This window comes from Takifugu rubripes, chromosome 11, assembly GCF_901000725.2.
Source record: "Takifugu rubripes chromosome 11, fTakRub1.2, whole genome shotgun sequence".
Lineage (NCBI taxonomy): Eukaryota > Metazoa > Chordata > Actinopteri > Tetraodontiformes > Tetraodontidae > Takifugu > Takifugu rubripes.
In genome coordinates this window covers 14,277,816-14,297,572 of record NC_042295.1, presented here as the reverse complement: position 1 = coordinate 14,297,572, position 19,757 = coordinate 14,277,816, and the positions used below count along the sequence as shown (strand labels likewise).

At 43.6% G+C, this 19,757-nt stretch overlaps 1 protein-coding gene across 7 annotated transcripts in view; it reads right to left on the bottom strand.

The window, feature by feature from the left end:
• Positions 1 to 19,757, bottom strand: part of sptbn4b (spectrin, beta, non-erythrocytic 4b) — a 32,685-nt gene that overhangs the window by 3,681 nt on the left and 9,247 nt on the right. For 2 of the 7 annotated variants that reach the window (XM_029843581.1, XM_029843582.1), the window contains exons 18-43: positions 19,482 to 19,696; positions 19,245 to 19,382; positions 17,989 to 18,229; positions 17,753 to 17,911; positions 17,504 to 17,634; positions 17,179 to 17,404; positions 16,844 to 17,046; positions 15,902 to 15,992; positions 13,032 to 13,178; positions 10,593 to 10,856; positions 9,209 to 9,433; positions 8,909 to 8,998; positions 8,445 to 8,723; positions 7,850 to 7,980; positions 7,520 to 7,724; positions 6,339 to 6,584; positions 6,017 to 6,151; positions 5,619 to 5,863; positions 5,316 to 5,454; positions 5,076 to 5,160; positions 4,722 to 4,918; positions 3,568 to 4,586; positions 3,212 to 3,272; positions 2,603 to 2,862; positions 369 to 539; positions 109 to 151 (exon numbers count right to left, since the gene is read on the bottom strand). In XM_029843581.1, the coding sequence (XP_029699441.1) occupies positions 109 to 151; positions 369 to 539; positions 2,603 to 2,862; positions 3,212 to 3,272; positions 3,568 to 4,586; positions 4,722 to 4,918; positions 5,076 to 5,160; positions 5,316 to 5,454; positions 5,619 to 5,863; positions 6,017 to 6,151; positions 6,339 to 6,584; positions 7,520 to 7,724; positions 7,850 to 7,980; positions 8,445 to 8,723; positions 8,909 to 8,998; positions 9,209 to 9,433; positions 10,593 to 10,856; positions 13,032 to 13,178; positions 15,902 to 15,992; positions 16,844 to 17,046; positions 17,179 to 17,404; positions 17,504 to 17,634; positions 17,753 to 17,911; positions 17,989 to 18,229; positions 19,245 to 19,382; positions 19,482 to 19,696 (5,346 nt within the window). Of the gene's footprint in view, positions 1 to 108; positions 152 to 368; positions 2,241 to 2,602; positions 2,863 to 3,211; positions 3,273 to 3,567; positions 4,587 to 4,721; positions 4,919 to 5,075; positions 5,161 to 5,315; positions 5,455 to 5,618; positions 5,864 to 6,016; positions 6,152 to 6,338; positions 6,585 to 7,519; positions 7,725 to 7,849; positions 7,981 to 8,444; positions 8,724 to 8,908; positions 8,999 to 9,208; positions 9,434 to 10,592; positions 10,857 to 13,031; positions 13,179 to 15,901; positions 15,993 to 16,843; positions 17,047 to 17,178; positions 17,405 to 17,503; positions 17,635 to 17,752; positions 17,912 to 17,988; positions 18,230 to 19,244; positions 19,383 to 19,481; positions 19,697 to 19,757 lie in introns of those variants that run through there. The other 5 variants (XM_011608742.2, XR_003889961.1, XM_029843583.1 and 2 more) reach the window with 5 other exon arrangements.

Below are 19,757 nucleotides of genomic sequence, written 5' to 3'. Positions count from 1 at the left end.
TTGTTTCATTGAATAGTATAAGTATATTATTGATAGACATTCAACAATCTTTGTGAGGAAGAAGACAACATCAAGCGTATAATTAGAAAGCAATCCGGAATTGCTCACCTCATCTTTAGCATGAAACAAAAACTCGCTTCCTTCCTTTGTCCTAAAATGAGAAAAGAAAACGTTGACAAAAGTACAGAAGAATGATGTTCTAACACAGGTGAAACATTTTGTTTCAATTAGTAATTCCAGAAATATGCAATAAAAACCCAAGACATACAGCAGAGAAGAATGTGTCCGTATTTAGAGTACAATTTTGACCGAATCTGGACAGCAGCCATCGTCATTGGAAAATGGTGAAAAGAAATCATCATGCTCACTTCAGTGTGAAGACATTTTTCTTCTTTTTGTAGCCATTGGTGATGTCGCAGTGGCAGTGGGACAGGTTGAGCAGTGGCTCATTGTTGTAGGGTGTACTGGTGTTCTTGGCATCCTTGTAGAAGCCAATCTCCCCTTTGTTCAGGACACAGTAAAGGTTGACCCATGACCTGCTGTGGTGTGGGAAGATGGGAGGTGTAAAGAGGAAGAGAGAGGGCGAGGAGGGAAAGTTGGAGAAGAGCACAAGGAAGATGGGGAGATAGAGTGGTGGTGGAGGTGGTGGAGGGGATTGGAGAAGTCAAGAGGAGCTGCAGAGTTGCTCTTGCCAAGCTAACACCTCACTCACCTGACCAGAGCAGGCAGGTAGATATGTAGTACTGACCAGCACCAAGAAAGGAGGAAACACACCTCTGAACAAATACAGATGAATGCATATACAGACACACACACGGACAGGACGCGGATGGAGGGATGGGCTTGGAGGCTCGGTCGGTCTGTGTGTGTGTGTGTGTGTGTAAGGGTTATATATGACTTACCTTGGTGGAGATTAGAAGGGCAGGCAGTAGCAATGAGGAGGAGAACAACATAAGAGATAGGGTTTGGTTAGATGGTAATCTGGTCGGAACACTCGTACTACTAAAACTCATAATAAGAAAAAACTCATAATCATGCTTCTTTTCGTTCTGTGAGCATTTCTACATGCACACATAGCTTACAGGGAGCTGTCTGTGTGTGGCTTACTGTATCAATTTCAGTTATCTCTATAGAACTGTGGTGCATATGATTACGTTTCTAAATTGCCAATATGACTGATCCTATAATATGATTTGAAGCAAAGTGCTTACAGGTGCGTGACAACGACTGGCATCCGCCCATCTTCCCTCTTAAGGCCTAACTCTAGCTTTTGCCATGTAGGCTTATTTGTCTCATTTTGTTGCCGGCTTCATTGTTCACATTAGATATATGGAATATTTTTAACTCTTTATACTGCATTATGCACTCAGATCACAAGGGCAATCTATGCAGAACATAATTCACATGCACCATCGCTTATTATAAACATATTTTTCATGAATAATTCCAAAACTGCAGTGTGCACATCAACAAATTATCATCATGTAGCTTGTGTATGCGACAGAGACGAGATGAAACTGTCATCAGAAGTTAGCTCTATGCTCTCATTTCCAGTACTGAGTGTATGGTCCACTTCACAGATATTCTCCTCCAATGAAAATTAAATATGTAGCAAAACAAGAGCCTACATATTGAAATATTTTAAAGATTCACATGTATTCAGATACAGCATAAGCCATTCAGATTTCTGCATTACCTGGTCATGTACATAACAGGACATGTACATTTGAGACATTCATCCATTGCCTTGCGTGGACACATGAGAGGGATGCATCCATAGCTGGAAGACGATGAGCGTTTAGCTTTGGCCAGTCAGCCCAGCCGTTATAGGGCAATGCAGGGGGGTGTGATGTTACAAGGACGCAGTCATCTGCAGGGACCGGATTGGTGACTGTGTGTGCATGCGTGCGTGTGCTGGGTGAGTGTGTGTGGACATTAGCATGTGAAAGGCATTGAGGCATCATAGCGGCATCTAATCTCGCTCCCAAGGTCAATTATTGCCATTATAGTTGCGGAATTTCTGTTTCTGATTGAGAACAATAAAGTATTCAAAAATTACATTTTGGAAGCAAGACTGAAATATCAAAATGAAGTATGGAGGTGATATAATGGTACCTGCTCCTGTTACTCACTCATGTAGAAATGTCCGAAGAAAGACGCTTAACTTAGTTTCACGTCTATTACATCAGAGGAAATTGCTGAGCCATCATGTATCATCTGCAGCAATGACACTCATGCATCTGTTCAGCATTTCAGACAGTGTCAGCGCAGTGTGCAAGCATGACGCTGACATGCTACAGCCATGCCTTTAACATCACTCTTGAATCAGTAAATGGAGGGTGCAGTAATGCCATAAGAAACAGGCTAATGAACTTGTTTTATCCTTCATTGAATTAACAACTAACCAAAACGTTTAGATTAGCCATCGGAAAATCTACAGAGCCCCACCCACATGCTACACAGACAAATTTGGAAACCACATTGAAACTACACATTGAAATTTATTTGACCAATCAGGACTCCTCATTTGATGCTTATGACACCAACGACCTTCCTCCTTCCCAATGATAATATGCTGATTATTATGACGCCGCGCACCCACCTATTAGTGCTCTTCTTCAGGCTCTCGATGTCCAGCTTGCGGAAAAGGAAGCCTTCGTGGTGCGCAGTGTGGGTTGGTGGCTGAGGCACTGCGGGGCTGCTCTGCGCTGGAGCCGATCTCGACCTTCGTGCTGTCATGTCTCCTGCTTCTCTGGGGCGCGGCCGGCGCCGCGGTTTAGGCCTGTCCCGAGCTCGAGGTCGGTCAGGACGGGAAGACTTCTCTGGAATACCATTAGGAAGACGGGGGACTTCACCCCGGGCCTGGGATTAGACACAGGAAATGAAGTCAGGGAAGAGTTGGCAAAGTGTTAATTCATTGTAGTTTTTAAAACTGGTCCAGGTTGTTTTTTTTTGTTTTTTTTTTGCTGTTTGCTTTAAATAGTTTAAAGATTAGTAAGTAAGAACAACTCACCTCTGAGAATATCTGCATTATATATATTATTCAAATAATAGTTTTGCAATTTTTATCTTTTACAGGCTGTTCCATTATTTAGCAGCCAGTTTAGAACAAGCACAAGAGGTCTTAATAACACAGATATTGTATAATTGGTATAACAAAAATATAATGACTACTACTACTAATAATGATAGAACAGGACAATCTACAAACCTGTGCTGCTTCTCGTTCCTGTACTTGCTCTACAATTTCTGCCATAGTTGATCTCCTTTCTCTGTATAACAGAAAGAAGAAGACGTCATGTTAATATGTCTAGATTTCAATTTGTTGTGTGTGTTCTTTATACTTCGATTAGCATCAGGACAGTTGGCCTCGTTCCTTGTGGCTTAAAGACAAGATGCCAAACTGAGAGAAATATAGCTTCATCAAAAATCTGAGTGAGGCCAGTAGAAACCAAACATTCTGGATTAGACTTAGACAATCCGAATCATCAGCATATGTTTGCAAGACTTGTATTCGCAGTGTCTTATGTAAAGCTAAATGGTGCGTTGGTGTACAGAAAGTCTTACCCTCCTCCTGAGCGTCGGTCTGAGTGTCCGGTGTCATGCTCGCTGGACTCCTGTCTCTCCAGGCGGTGTCTGTCCCTCTCTCTTCGCCTAACATCAAGGCCTCCATGACCCTCCTGCTCACTGGACGTTTGCCTCTCGAGTGTCCGCCGTTCCCTCCTCTCAGCATGTTCCCTCCACACTTCTTGAGGCAGCTCGTCCCTGCGCGCCTGAATCAGCTGTTCGCTGGAAAGCTGCCTTTCTATCCTGTGATCCCTGTGGAAGGTATTAGTCTGGACCTGAGGCTCGGCGTGGTCACCCCGTAGACCCGGTGTCCCTCTGGAGGGGTCGCTGTGCAGACGCTCCCGGCCTGGCTCCTGCAGCACCACCTCAGCCATCACAGCCACTTCCGCTCTCCCTGTCCCTATCTCTCCCATCATTAATTCTCTCTCTCTCCCCTTCTCTCGTACCTTTTCCAGTCGGCTGGCCACTAAAAGTGGCGTCACAGCATCACCTATATGTTTGATTTTGGGTTGCCGCAGATAAGGGGATGACTTTGCCTCTAGAGTCCTTGCTGCTTGGACTGGCTGCATGTGACTGACTGCCTTTGTGGCTTGTTCTTTTGTTGTGTTGGCACTCTCCCGCATCTGATTGGCAGATACTAGCATGGCTGCTGTAGCAATTGAGGCAATTGAGGAAGGTGAAGGCTGACCCAGTCCTGCAGCCACACCCACCACACCAGCGTGCCGCGGCTCTAGAGTATGGCGGTAACTGGAACCATTCATCACAGGCGTGTAGTTAGCAACTGTTGACCCCAACCGACGAGCCACAGAAGAAGGAGAGGGTGTTGGGGTCGCAGGTGAAGGAGAGGGGGGTGAGCTAGCATCATTTTGCTCATAGATAGTTTGTCTTGTGACAGGGGAAATTGGGAGGCGGGGAAGTGTGGCGGGACTGGGGATGGCATCTTGGGGATCCAGGAAGACTTTACGACCTAGCATTGGGGTTGGGGGTAGTTTACTTTGCTCTGCTTTTAATTTTTCTACCTGTAAACAAAGAATAGACCTTTAACACAAAACTAATAAAGTGTGATCTTAATGGGAACACGTTTTTAATCATACTTCAAACACACAGGTTGTGCATTTTTATTGTGTATGCAGTGATTTTAATGATGTTATTACCGTGGTGAGCCGTCGCAGTGAGCTAAATCTCTCCTCCCAGGTTGCTGCTGCCTTGCGGAATGCTTCGTGTCGACGAATAAGCTGCTCTACCTCGTCAACACTTTCGCCCAGCTGACTGCTTTTGATTAATGGCTCCTGAGCAGTCAACCATGCTTCTGCCACCACCGCTTCTTGGGCAAACTGGTGAACCTCCAACACTTGAGGCAAGAAGAAGTTTACATAAAAATTCTATTCAAAACCTTTGATGTAACATTACGCTTAGAACATTATAAAAACAATCAGTGCTTTCCACTTATGTCGCTTTATGGACATAACTCTACATTTAGTGTAGTGTGAGTGTGTATGTGCACTCACATTGCTGTAGGACTTCCCAGTGCTTGTCCCACTTTTCAGACAACTCGTGTTGCTTAGCAACCACCTTTTCCAGCTTTTCCTTAATCTGAGAAAAATTCAGCAATAATAAATATTGCTTTTTTTTTTTGGTTTTCCTTTTTAATTCCTGCATCACTGCAATATAATATCCATCTGTCCACCTGCATTATGTTCCTTTCTGCAGCAGTCTGCAGATTTATTGATTAATAAATAATCCCTCACCTCTTCTGCTGCTGGGTTTCTAACGGCCAACAAGGTTTTTCCCATCTCAATACACTCCAGCGTACTCCGACTACGGGCCTCCACTTCACTCTTAAGACTCTGGTGATAATTCATCAGCACCTCAACCGAGGAAACGTCCCTGGAATCACACAGTATTTCAGACATTTCCGATCTAATATAGTATAATGACATAACCAGGGCTCTATCCAGTTTTTGCACGTATGGAGCATCTTGTAAATGATGAAAAAACACTTAAACCTGAGTGAACACACAAAACTGCTGTGTTATGCTAGTAAATATTACCTGGGTTTCTCTCCTGTCCCTATCTGACAGATGATGGAGTCCATCCAAATGATCTGATCGCGGACCATTCCAAAGAATTTCAGCTTGTCTGTCTCAGTAGTTATTTCTACGCGACATTCCTCGCAGGAAGTCAGTAGCTCCTTCCAGGACTGCATTACTTCATGCTCGCAACATGCGATGGCTTCGGCCTTCTCGCCAGCGTACACCGTCCTCAGCTGAGCTGCACTCTCCTGCAGGTGACGCACCTGGCAAAGAGGTAGAGGAAAGAATCAGAGCTGACCTAGCAAAGACCAGAAGTTAAAAATGAAGAGAAAAAGCTTATAGAGCGCTTTTAACTGGGCCTGTGAGGTCAGTGAAGCCCGAAGCAGGTTATTCTTTTTTAAAATATGTCAATATACCTGCGTGACTAGCAGCTGTATGTCTTGTTCAAAACCGTGCAGGAGTCTCTGTAGGGTGCTGGTGTTGGCGGTGTTTCCCTGTTTTGCCCGGACTTCTGGTAGCCTTCGGTGCTTGTCATCAATCTGAGTCAAAACCTAAAGAAGGAACAGAATTTGAAACAGGCGTGTACAGTCGGACAGACGTTTCTGTAACACATAATCAAGAATGAAGGCAGCGTCAGTTTGAATCATTGGGTTGAAGAAAGAAGAATGTGAGTATTACACATATATTGTGTAACATCGACTGTGGTGATGTAATAATTTCCCTTTAGCATTACTGTACCTCTCTACAGTCAGAGAAGAACTTGTGAAGTTGGTGCGAGGCTGCAAGCATCTGTGAGCGAGTCTCCATTAACTCCAGGAGGTCAGCCCAGGCCTCGTTCACCCCATCCTTCCATTCAGCGATGGTGGCTGCCTCCGAGTGCCCATAGTCAATGAGCTCGTCCACCATTTGGTTGACTGCTGTCACCCGCTCTTGGCCCACACTGCCTGTCTCAGTTGCAAACTTTGTAAACTTGTCTTGCAGCACCTGGAGCATCAAAAGGGCAGGAAAACAAGTAGAAGACTTGGTTCAAGAGTAGTTTGTGAATGAACATCTAATATTTTCTTTATGCATTTAGCTGAGATACCCATTCTAATCGGACCTGTGCATAACAAGTAAAACAAAGAAAAATCATTTCTTGATTCAAGACGTGGTGGAGTCCTACAAGTACCTGGGTGTTCACCTAAACAATAACCTGGACTGGACACACAACACAGACGCCCTTGTCAAGACGGGCAATAGCAGACTGTTCCTGCTCAGGAGGCTGAGGTCTTTTGGAGTGGAGGAACCACTCCTGAGGACTTTCTATGACTCCGTGGTGGATCAGCCATCTTCTATGGGATAGTCTGTTTGTCCAGTAGCATCACGGACAGGGACAGGAAGAGGATGGACAGACTGGTGAGGAGGGCCAGCTCTGTCCTGGGATGCCCCCTGGACTCGGTGGAGGTGGTGGGAAACGGGAGGTTGATGGCTAAGCCGTCATCCATGTTGAACAACACGTCCCACCCCCTACAGGACACCCTGCCAGCACTGGGCAGCTCCTTCAGTGAGCGGCTGCTCCACCCTCGCTGTGTGAAGGAGAGGTATCGCAGATCTTTCCTGCCGGCTGCTGTCAGACAGCACAATAAACATAACGCCCGCTAGCACAATCTGAATATTATATATTCTGATATGTATATTTTATTCACCCTCTGTACTATGTACAGGTACACAGAGGCCGAGTATCCATTTATCTGGATTATTGTAAATACACATCCTCTTTGTATATTCCGAATTTTATTTTATTTTATTTTTATTTTATTTTTCTCTGCGTTCTCTTGCTGTTGTTGCGCTGTAAATTTCCCCGTGTGGGACAATAAAGGACCTGAATCTGAATCTGAAAATTCATTCTTAGAAAGACAATCCCCTGTTGACACACTTACAGTGACATGCTCAAAATCTTGACCCAGTTCAGGGGAGCTGGCCACCACCTCCTTCTGAGCAATCCACTGTTCCAGCTCGTCCACCTCCCTGTTGAGTTGGTAGAGCCAGTACTGTTGCTCCAGACGACTCTTTCTTTCCTCCACCAGGTCCTTCAGTGACACGTACAGACGGTCAATCTGTGACTGACGTTTGCTGATGAGCTCACTATAGAAAAGACAGAAGCGTTTGGAGCGTTAGCGGCGATGAACCGCTGTAGCTGCACCGGCATGAGAATCACTATTATTTTTGGAAGAGATAAAGAAAAAAGCCATGTGTCTTTATGTGCTCACCAGTCGGGATGTCCCATCTCTAACAGCTGCCGGCACTGCTGTGACAGCAAGCCGATGGTCTCAGCATAGTCCTCGATGGTCTGTTCAAGCACCAAATGTTTCTTCAGCAGCTGCAGCGTGCTCGGCTCGTCCTGGTTGGAAAGGAGTGATAAACAAAGATGTAATAATCACAAAGCAAAACACAGAGTCCTGCCTAAATGAACCTTGCGTGCCACTGAAGCATTGCTTAATATTTCAATAAGGTGAGACAAACACTGCAAAGAAGATGCACAGGGATTTTTATGTTCTGGAAAATGGAATTTTACAGTTTACACAGCTGCCAGAGATCGAAATTAACCCATCGGCGGTCCCGAATTTCAGCTATCGCTCAAGAAAGCTCTATGGAGATCAGGCTGTTTCTGTGACTGCATGTGTAAAGGTTAATGAGCTCTCTCTGTCAACGCCTGCTACATGCTACAAGAGGAGAGTGTTTTTTTTGCAGAGGAGGCCGGTCGATGCAAATTACTACCGAGCTGAATGAGCCCGAACGAGCCCCCTTTTACCAGTTTCTGGGCTGCAGAGATGATGCAGGACTTTTTTGCGTTCAGACACCCACCTTCCCTTTCTCTTCATTCATCATATGCAGCTCCTGCTCACTGAGCCAGGCCTCCACCTCAGCTGTGTCGAAGAAGTACTGCTGAGCCTGGTACATGGCATCAAGGACCAGCTGCCTCCTTTCAGTTTCCACCCAGAGAAGGTTCCATAGCTGTGCCACCTGATCATGGCCTGCCCCAATGTTGTCTGCCTCTGGGCTGCGAATAGATGCAATGATTCCTGCTCTCTCCAGGACATCTTCAAGCTTGCTTTTGTGGCCCTGCAGCTCCCTCTGAAGTGTCTGCAGAGAAAAATTAAAGCAAAGCTTTAACTGAGTTTTAGACTTTGCATTTGCTTATAAAAGGATGAAGAATGAAGTTTCAAAAATGCAAAAAAAAGCAAAAAAAAAGCTGATTAAAAAGTCAACATATATTAATTTGTATCTGCAACTTCAGTGGAATGTGTTGGCTGGTTTTATTCTCTTACCTGATTTTTTTTCATTAGCTGCTGGACTTCCTGAAGCGTGGCTCCATGCTCCTGCGACATGGCCATTGGGAGGCGCTCCTGAATCCACAACTAAAACCACAAAAGTTATTTGTATAAAGCAATAATTGGCGATATCTACACTGTACTTTATGCATGTAAATCAAATGGAGCAGTCTCAATTAAACTACTACTGTTTGGGGTTTTTAATTACATTTTTCTTCATCTAATTATGTTTATTTTTTCTTTAAAGACGACATAAATAATGTTCCAGATATGAAAAACATGTGTGGACAAACTCACAATCTCATCCTCCAGGTCCCGTCCAACTTGGTGAAGTTCTTTGGATGCTAAAAGGATTCGTCTGCGCTCCTTCAGCGGCTCAATCAGACGAACCATCCTGGCTTCCACTGCGCTCTGATGCTCAGTAACCGTCTCTTTCACTTGTGTTTGTTGTGGGATGGTGGCCACCTGCACTTGAAGTTGTCCCACTTCTTTGTACCACGCTTCCATTTGGTTCTCCATGGTCTGATAAGGAGAGAGAAGAAAGGAGAGAGGAGCACAATAGGGCAGAAGAAAGGGAGCAAATGATCAAATTGAAAGAAGGAAAAGAGGACGAGAGGGGATGACGATAGGTAACGGGATAAGTACGTGTGAGTAGGATCAGGTGAGGATAAGTCATCTGAAAAGCTGGACGTGAAGAGCAAAATTGGACATGCAAATGATTGTGGAGAAAGCAGAAGCATGGACAGACAAGCTGTGTAGTGAAGTTTACTATACCCCTTGGCAGGATGGATGCTGGGTAGAGGAGTTAGGAGGATGTGGTTAAGCAGAGCTAATGGTGGCTGTTAAAGGAAGCTGTAAGCAGAATACTGTGGGAGAGGAGAGTGAAATGTCTGGTGAAATGATTCAGAGAGAAACAAATAATAGAAATAAGCCTCCTGATCAATCCATTTTGTGGTGAAGAAAATTTTAATAATGGAGGAAAGCATTTTTTTTTTAAAAAACCTTTTTCTATACCAAATTTCTGGTCAGTCCAGTTAAAATTAAAATTGGAAAAGTGTTTTGAAATACTTGCAATAGTGTTCTAAACGAGTGAGTTAATATAAGCACATATAAGCTTTATTTCTGCAGGCCGCAGCCATAATAAAGTTTTATTAGGACTAAGAGGAGTGTAATGAACATGTAATGTCAATAATTTTAATTCTGACATGTTTTCAGGTTGTTGTTTTTAAGGAAAAAATGGACAATGATTATTTTCTAATGTTTATCAAGGAAAATTAAAATATAATGATCTAGCCTGCTTTCATAAATGTGTTCATCAATAGTTTGCAGTGTTTAGTAATTTGATATGTGGATGAACTCCTGAGTTGGAATAAACAGAACAACGCATGCAGTCCTTTCCAAACCTGATGGATTCCTCGTATAGTTATGAGGAGAAGTCATGATTGCATGAGATTGTGAACAATAAATATGCATGGAAAAGAGGCAGAAATACATAATCACAGAGGGGCCTCCTGCATCTGCAAAACTGAGCGTTACATGTGTGGCAAAACCATTTAATAAGATATTTATGAATAGATGAAACTTGATGAAAATGTGAGAAGGAGTGCGCCAGATGTAGGAGAGCTGTCAAATAATAGAGTGCATGGATGTGAAAACAAAGGTAAACTTAAATCCTACACACTTGTAGTTTCTTCAGCTGATTGTTGACACCAGTGAGGTCCTGACCCTGGTCAACATAGGACAGCTGATCCTCCAGCTGATTCAGTCTCTGGTCCAGGCTCTCATAGCTTTGCACGACCAGGTCGGCCTTGTTGGCCTCAAAGAGCTGCCGGGCTTTGGCCTGGGTGGTGCTCTCAAGATCCTGCCAGCAGTCTCTGATCTCCTCCAACTTTTTACGGACCACTGGGCTGAGCTCTGGCTTCTCTTGAATTAGCTGCTGGCCCTCCTGGAAAGACGGGAGGAAGGACGGGACACATGGAACATTAAAGGTGGTATTGATGTCAGACCATGGACTTTTTAAATACCTCATACTCAAGCTAATACTCGAGATCTGCATATTCATGCAGTTGGTCCACTGATGGGACAGGATGAAATGATTGTCGTTGTGGTATCATGATTTTGTTTTTTCCGGAGTACTATATAGAAAATATGAATCTGAAGAGTGTGGTTCAAAAAGAAGTCGGCAGCTGACAAAAATGCATTTGGAAACACGGTTGTAAATAACAAGTAATCAGCGAACTTCACAATGGGCATCGCTCAGATGCTGCGGGTGGGAAGTGGAAAGAGCTGCACTGCGATGCTTGCTGCCCAGTGCTACATCAGCTTTCATGGTGGTGTTGAGTTTCCCTGACTGCTGATGCGTGCCATTCTCTACTGTATGTGGGAGAGCTCAAGCAGATTCACCCACGGGCTCAGAGCTGTGACTTCACACTCATACATATCTGCAGTTCAGAGAAGGATTATGATATCATGCTGTTCATTCGTACGGTATCTGCAGAGATATGACAGGAAGCTCACCAAAAACAGCAATAAAAGAAAACTGTTGTTCAACGCGTTGCATTATGATTTGATATAATCTTTCTTTAGTGACAGAGCGCCATTGCTAACTGTAGCTCATCTGCTTATGAGAGACAGTGCTAATCCCCATGTCTGTTAAAGCTCTAAAATTAAAGTCAATAGTTAGGTATAGAATGCAGGTTTACTCTCCTTGATATCCACCAACCACATATGTTTCCTTCTACTAGCATGCAGCTAATGGAAGCCAGGCACTGGAAGCTGTGCCGGGTGGATTTTAATTGCAGCCAGTGTGTAACAACATGTGACAGAAAAGTAATGACACAGTCAAACATCATGTTTCATAAGACACAGTAAAGGTGACCAAAGTGCAGTTCACACTTCAGGCTCTGTGTAACATTGTTTGGGGAGTTTCAGATCACTTTTCTTTCAAAGAAATTTGCTCTTTTGTATTTATGTATTACCTCAATTATACACAAAAAGTACCAGTATTATGAGCACTTTCAGCTATAAATCTGATTAGTTTGGTAAACTGGTTAAAATCACTGCAGAGTCATTGATAAATAATATTTCAATTTTCATATATGAAAGAATATAATAATTATTATGTAATGTAATTAAACAGCTTAAAAGTACATTGGTCATTGAATCTTGAACAATTTTGATCAATACATTAATTTACTGACATAGTTCCTTCCATCGTGTCTAGTCAGTGCACGTTAGTAAGATAATTACAAACACACCCCTCGATGTTTAACCTTTATATATTTTCTTGTCCATTGCTTAAAGGGAGAGGGAAAAGGAGGAATGACCTTCAACACTGAGCTTTATGAAGAGAGGAAGAAAGACAAGGAGGGTAAAGAGGGGACAGCTGTTGCTTGGTAACTGCCGCAAGCAGAGGAAGAGGAAACAAGTCACACAAAAGGCATCCTAAATGCTTTACAATTAAATGTAGTTACACACAAAGTTACACAATTGTTTCATATTGGCAAACACTGTTGTTGGTGTTTTCCTCAACTGAACGGTCAACTACTGCACCGGGGGGGGGGGGGGGGAACAAAAGCCCTGGATATACACCAGAGCAAAGGTTGATCGTACCAATAGTGATACAAAAATAATTGCTAATCTTTAAATGCTTTCTATTATTGATCTGACTTTTGAATCATTAGTCTTACTACCATCTTATTACTATGTTATTACAAAGAGAGCAACATAATGTTTCACAAACAGTTGCCTACAAAAGGGTCAGCGGTAGACTAATGACACGTGACCCTGAAAACCACTGACTTTATTCTCACTGCAGCCAATGAAGTCAAGAGTCATTCAAAAGAAATCAGCATAAGCAGCTGGGGGAATACTTATAACCCAATTATGTCTGTTGTAGCTTCAAATGAGAGGCCTGAGTCCCATATTAACCTTCCCAGTATAAGACAGATCTTACTGGGACATGACATTGACAATGAAACAGCGTGTTTCCTCGTTTACGTTCTTTGTACCGTAATACCTGTGGTTTTTGGCGCTAACAGAATCTTTCATGTCAATGGAGAGATGAAGGAGGTTCAGGAAATAAACCAAAAAGAGGTGAGACAATTAAGGCAAAACTCACCTTTTCAATTTTACCTAGCCATTCCTTGTTTTGGGCCAACTCAGCCATGAAGGCCTGGTGCTTCAACCATTTCTTATGAAGTTTTTGGGTCTCGTCTCGGCTGCTGTCCCTCGCCATCAGCATCTTCTCATAAACCCAATCTCCAATCTGGAGCAGAGAGAACAAGAAAGTGAAACGTCTAAATATTTCCTATGCACAGATTATCACTTGCATTAAATAAACGAGTTATTTTATTGTAATGTGGCTATATAAAAATATATATGTTGATAAACACTCCAGTAACTCATCCAGTCAGAAATACAAGGTCAAACACAGAAGCATATAGCTAATGATGGCAGGCACATGTAGGCAGATGCACGTGTACCAACAAGTATGGCCGCCAGAATTTATGTATCTGAACTCATTGGAACAGTTTTCACACATTAAACACACCTACACACACCTACTCTTTCCACACGACAGCAGAATTTGTGTTTGTTACAAATACGCCGTGAAAAACGCCTCACGCATGTGCTGTCAGCGTCTCAGGAATATTTAGGTCAGCGTTAGCATCAGCAGCTCCATCTCACGCCACAATATAACATTTACGCGTGCAGCTCTGTCGCTTTCCCCAGATCCCAACTGTAAACCGTTATTACCAGCGGTATTTAACGTGAACAGCCCACAGGATTGTGGCAGCTGCAGGCAGCTGCTCTTGTCCGCATCCTTGATGGTCTACTGATACACACATGGAGGGATGCTGCTCACTGCAGAGCCGGACGCAGACGGGGGATCAGTGGGGGAATGAGGGAAAAAAGCGGACCAGTCTTAAACCGTCCACGGAAGGTGCTCTCCAGGTTCATGCCAGTGAATCAAAAATTAATGCAAGACAAAAAAAAAAAAAAAAGGTGCTCTGAGAGAAAAGATGAGAAGGAAAAAATAACAAGACTTCCAACTGAGCCTGCGCTCTATCTCCTTTCGGTGGTGCTGAGGACCTGCTGTACGCGCAGCCACAAGACGGAGAGGAGGGGCAGGGGTTGGGTCAGTGACGAGGGCAAGAATGAAAACGACTGAGAGAAAAATAAGAAAAGATCCTCCCCAAAACAATAAAATGGCAGGCAGCTGAGGCGGTGTTGGAGAGCCCCTCCCCTGCCTCACACCTTCAGCGAGTGAGCGAGCGTGCATGATCAGAGGAGGGAAGGAAAGGAGGCGGATGAGAGAGGAGGGAGGAGCAAAAACTGGGATAGAGATTTTGGGGGCAGGGGAATTCTGGCAGTGCCTCAAGGCTCACCGGTCATGGCTAATAATGCTGCGTTGGGGAGGTGGGGGTGGGGGCCTTAAAATGAGTGTGACAGAAATATAACAAGAAAGAAAGGCCAAAAAGATCTAAGATGCTTTTAAAGCAACACCAGCTGGAAGTAAAATGTATGTCTCATGTACATCTGCTTTCATTTGTTCCTCCTGCTGCTGCAAACACCAACCCCCTTCACAATCCCCCGCTTCCTCTCTGCAGCACTCCCAGGCAGCTGCACTCTCTATCTCTGCAGTGGTAATGCAGGGGAGAGAGACACAGAGACACAGGGAGAGAGAGGAGAGAGAGAGAGAGAGAGAGAAAGAGAAAGAGAAAGAGACAGGGGGAGATGTGGACAGTAATAGAAAAGATGGGTGATAGTGGACAGAGAGACATTGAGAATGAGATGACTGGAGGGTGATTTGTCCACCGTGTGACCCCCCTCTCGCACCATCATACACAATGACACAATGCAGGCAGGTAAGGACATGTCAGCTGACATGGGTATACACACCACAAACATCAGGCCACAGGCAGAGGAACACCTCCCCCCCACACACACCCCACACACACACATCTTATGGTGGCAGAGGTCATGGACAGCCATAGCATGATGTTCCCCTTGAGACCATAAATGAATTGAATGAGGGGGGATGAGTGTGTGTTAGTGTGTGTTGGGCTGCTGATTTATAAGCACCAGACTGCATGAATGACAATGAATTTTTGGGGGGAGACAAAGTTTATCTGACAGAGAAAAGGGGGGAAAGCAAAGTCTCACTTCACATGGTATGATAATTGTGCCATTAGACTAACTGACAGTATTTTTGTGTACATAATAGGCACATCGGCAGGAAGAAAATGCACCACCTCCTATTTTGTAATCATCTTTTCCAGCAGATAGCATAGTGGGACAGACGTGTGGGATGGAACAGCACAGCCATGTCACTAATTTACGTCTCTGACACTGTTACAGAAATAATGTTACGTATAAGAAATAATGTGCTTAGTTGAGCATGAAAAGCAGCAGGAAGCAGCAGGAAGCGCGCAAAAACCTGCAGCCCAAGAAAACTAGCAGCTAAATGCTACTACAGACTGACATGGTGTCACTCGAGTGTGCCAACTGTGGGCAACTCTTTCGCTCTATATCTGTCCCTCTTTCCAGCTCTCTCTCTCACACACACACACACACACACACATGCAGAGTCACCCATGTATACACTGAGATACACCCATCCTCCTCTGAATTAGTAATGAGGAGCTGTGTGGCTGAATTATTCAGTAGAGCCAAAGAGAGGAAAGTTGCTGAAACTAAACAAGGTTTCGGGGCCATGATTGTACATGGTCAGAAATCCAAGTGAATCAGTGAGCAAAGGTGATCTCTGTCCAGCAAATATTAAGATTTATAATGTGTGGTGAGTGAACTAATGTAGCAGATCAATATTTGGAGAAAATAGTTAATGGAATATTTAATATTTAAAGATGTACAATAGCATTAAAAGATAATTAGCAAACCCATCTGCTTTTCTACCACCGTTTACATGTGTAACACCGTTATAAATGCAACAGTCTTGTCAGCACACACAGTTTCTTAGAGTCTCACCTCGTGACAGTTTTGAAGGAACCTTTGAACTTCCCACTGGATGTTCAATTTCTCCAGCCACTGCTGGGCCAACTCTCGGTTCTGATTACCTCTGAAACAGTGAGGAACATCCCCTTTAGTGTCAAGAAACAGTGACCCACATTTTAAAATCTTCTAAAGATCGAGAGATGGACAAAATGGTGTGAAGCAAAGTAAAATAACAAATAAGATCTATTAAAGAACCCCGGCGTAAAAAATGAATGAATGTGAACCAAATGTGAAGCCACATGTCTGACAACAGCAGCAGCTGAATTATCAGATAGATTTCATGGTCAGGTCTCAACCACGGATTAAACAGGCCAAGCCCTGTGTTGTGTACAGAGGCCTTCTGCTCCACATTCTGCTCTCACTCCTGCTAACTCTTATTTTGCTTCGGCTGCTTCCGTCTTTGTAAATGTACTTCGCTTCAGTGCACAAGCAGACTGTGTGTTGTGCTGCACGTTGTGAACTGTGATAGCAAAACTAAACACAGTAAAGGAAAGAGTACATGGTTAACGTGGGGAAGAAAGTAATAACAGATGCTTTAAAAGCTCAGGGTTTATTTGCAGTCATTTTACATCTCTCATTTTACCAGATTTTCAAATACGATATTTTTTATATTATTATAATATTTTATATTTCCGTTTGCACGTGTTCTAACAGCACAACTTTGATTCGGATAGTGTAAATAAATACTTTCTAATGGTCCAAAGCATGAATTAATTTGTATTCAATATAAATATATCATCTACAGGATCCTTTTGGAGAAATATATAATATATAATCTCTTGCTCGATGAAAGAATTTTGAGGTTGCTAAAGAATCAGTAATCACTTTGGGAGGCATAATCATTATTTCTACCTAATAATGTGTTTGCAGTAATGAATTGTTACTAGTTGTTTGTCTGCCTGTGACTAAAAGTACCTTTTAGCGAGGGTGTCGATGCGCTCGCGGATGCGTTCAGAGTAGATGTTATTCTGGCTGATCAGACTCTCTCCAGCCTCGATCACAGCTTTGATCCTGTGCAGGTTCAGCTCCATGGTTGTAGTGAAATCCTTGTGTTTCTTTATGGAAGCCTCCACTGTTTCTACAGTGGTGGGGAGCTCCACGTGAGCCAGGGCCGACTCCTAAAGGAGCAACATGGGAAACAATGCGATCGCTTCTTAGTTCAGCAATGAACTAAGAATATTTTAAAAGGAAAGATGTCATAACTAAGAGTTTTCCGAAACATCGATTCCAATCCGGCTTAATTGTCACACCTGGTTGTTGAGCAGTGATTCGGCCTGCTTGACATCTCGCAGAAAGAGGTGGAAAATGTGAGCCTGAACCAGAACCTCCCTTCTGCTCTCCCACATCTCCAACAGCTTGTTCCACCCAACATCGAGCTTTTGCAGCCATTGCTGCAGGGCAGCCTGAGGGAGAGGTGCTTCATCAGAATCCAGCAGCTCATTCATGGACTGCAGTCGTTCATAGTCCTCCTCATATCTGTGCAAAAACAACCATCACAATACTCTTACTCAACACCTGTTGCGTTTTAAGGAAAACACGCTGTGAGGAACACTGGACAGTATTGTAATATCCCACCTTCCGATCTCCTCCTTCAGTGCTGCATGTTTGTTGATGAGGGTCTCGGCCTCCTCCAGGTCATTGGGAAGCTGGTCTGAAGCGGCTACTGTCTGTGTTTGGACCAACCAGGTGAGGAACGAATCCAGGTCCTGGGAAGACAGAGAACAACAAAAAAAAAAAAATCAGATTACTTTCAATTAAAAAGGGACTTATTGATAAACCAATCCTAAGTAGTGGGTTTCAGTCATGTTGCACTGACTTTTGTACCTGTATGAAACTTTGTAGTCTGCTTGCAACCATTAGTGAGTCCTCACAACCCTGAAGAGTGTGTTTAAGCTCTTCCCACTCCACACTGAGGTCATCAAAGGGCACCAGAACCTCCATGGCCCGGCTGGGGTGGGCAGTTGCCAGATTTTCTGCCTCTTCCTGTGATTGTTGGATTTTGTGAGGCATCAAATTTGCGATGCTTGGAATGTTACCTTTAGAAGTTGAACTCATTTTACCTGCAGGTGCAGCAGTTTGGGCTCCAGGACAGATAGAGCTCCCTCCATTGTGGAAAGCCGTCTTTGCAAAGCCATTACACCTCCCAGGTCACTGCCCATGTATTGAGTGGCATCAATGGCTTTTCTTTTATCCTGAATCTGAGATTTGATTTCGACACATTCCAATAGGTAGTTCTGCAGACGCAGCATGGAATTTAACTGATTTTTCTTCTGCTCGACCAGTTCCACGATGCTGTTCCACCTGCAGAACATAGAACATAACATGCAGCCTAAATGAGAGTGTGTTGCAATAACAGAGACATAAATGTTGGTTGGCGAGCCATTTGTATGTGAAAGCAACAAGATTATTGCTACATCACATCCAGCCATTTTTTATGATCCATTCTTTAGTCCTGTTTAAGGTCACATACATTACACTGGCTTTGAAACTGTTTTAGTGAGTGCAATATTCAGTGGTATATTCAAAAGAGAAGAACACAGCAGGCATTTTGTCAATCTAAAAACAAATTGTAATCACAACTTCAAATGAATCTGTAACAAATAATCCAATAAATGTAAAAATATGTCAGTTACCAGATCTTCAAATTTGTTTTTGAGTGCATAAAGCAAATGCTGATGATTTCTGTCTGCTCAATCAACACATTTAATATGATTTGACTCATTGTGTTTGTGGTTTCAACATAGACCAGACTGCTTGCCATACGGTCTCCTGACTCTGCTCCAGAGCAGCAGGTCTCAGTACGTACCCATCCAACCAAAACACACATACACACAAGGGGAAAGAGAGGAAAAGGAGAGAGAGCACGAGAGATCCCTGAGATAATGAGATAATGTCAATTCAGAGAGACAAACAACAAATGCTCAGTAGGGTTGGAAAGAAAACAGCCTGTGACAAGACCTAAGAGATGTGCATAATACTAAAGCGGGCGAAAAGATAGAAGCATTGAGTAGATTTATTAGTATTAAGTCATATTTTTGATCTCAACAGGCCTTAATTTAACTGAAGCACATCACGTCACAGATGGTCACACTGAGAATATTATCTTGTGCCAAGGTTAGGAGACTAATGGACGCCCTGCTGTCCTGGACTTTATCGTTTAAAGTAACGGTGGTCAGAGAAAATGGCTAATGAGATAAAGAGACCATTTCATCACCTGGATGAGCCACACTTTAAAGTAAGTGATACGATGTGGTGCTAATTATGGATGTTGAGGCTACTGTTTGAAGCTGTTGGAAGAGAAGGTTTGAATCAGTACCTGGAGTTGAGGTGATCTTGACAACTTCTGACCTCTGTGGAAGATGGATGACCTCCGTCCAAAAGCTGCTGAACTATCTGATTGACATCCAAGATCCTTCCCATCAGGCTATTCATCTCCTGGTCCAGGCTTTCAAACCTACAAAAACAGAATTATGGGAAACGATGAAAAAATGACCAGAGTATATAAAATCCAAAGCAATGAAAGCGTCCCCACTTTTCTTAGTTTGTTCCTCACCTGTGTGCTACCACCTCCACATCATCCAGTTTCTCTGGGATCTCCATCTTGTCCAACCACTGCTCCTTCTCATCAATCCACAGCTCGCAGGCATTCACCTCACTGAACATGCGGTAGACGGCCAGGGCATCATGAAGCCACTGCTGTCTGAGAACGGCCACATCAACCACCTCGGTGTACAGCTGCTCCACCTCTACCATACGCACTTGCACTTCCTGTCGTCGGGAGCAAACCACACGAGGAATTAGGAAACAGAGACAAGACCGAGAAATGGAA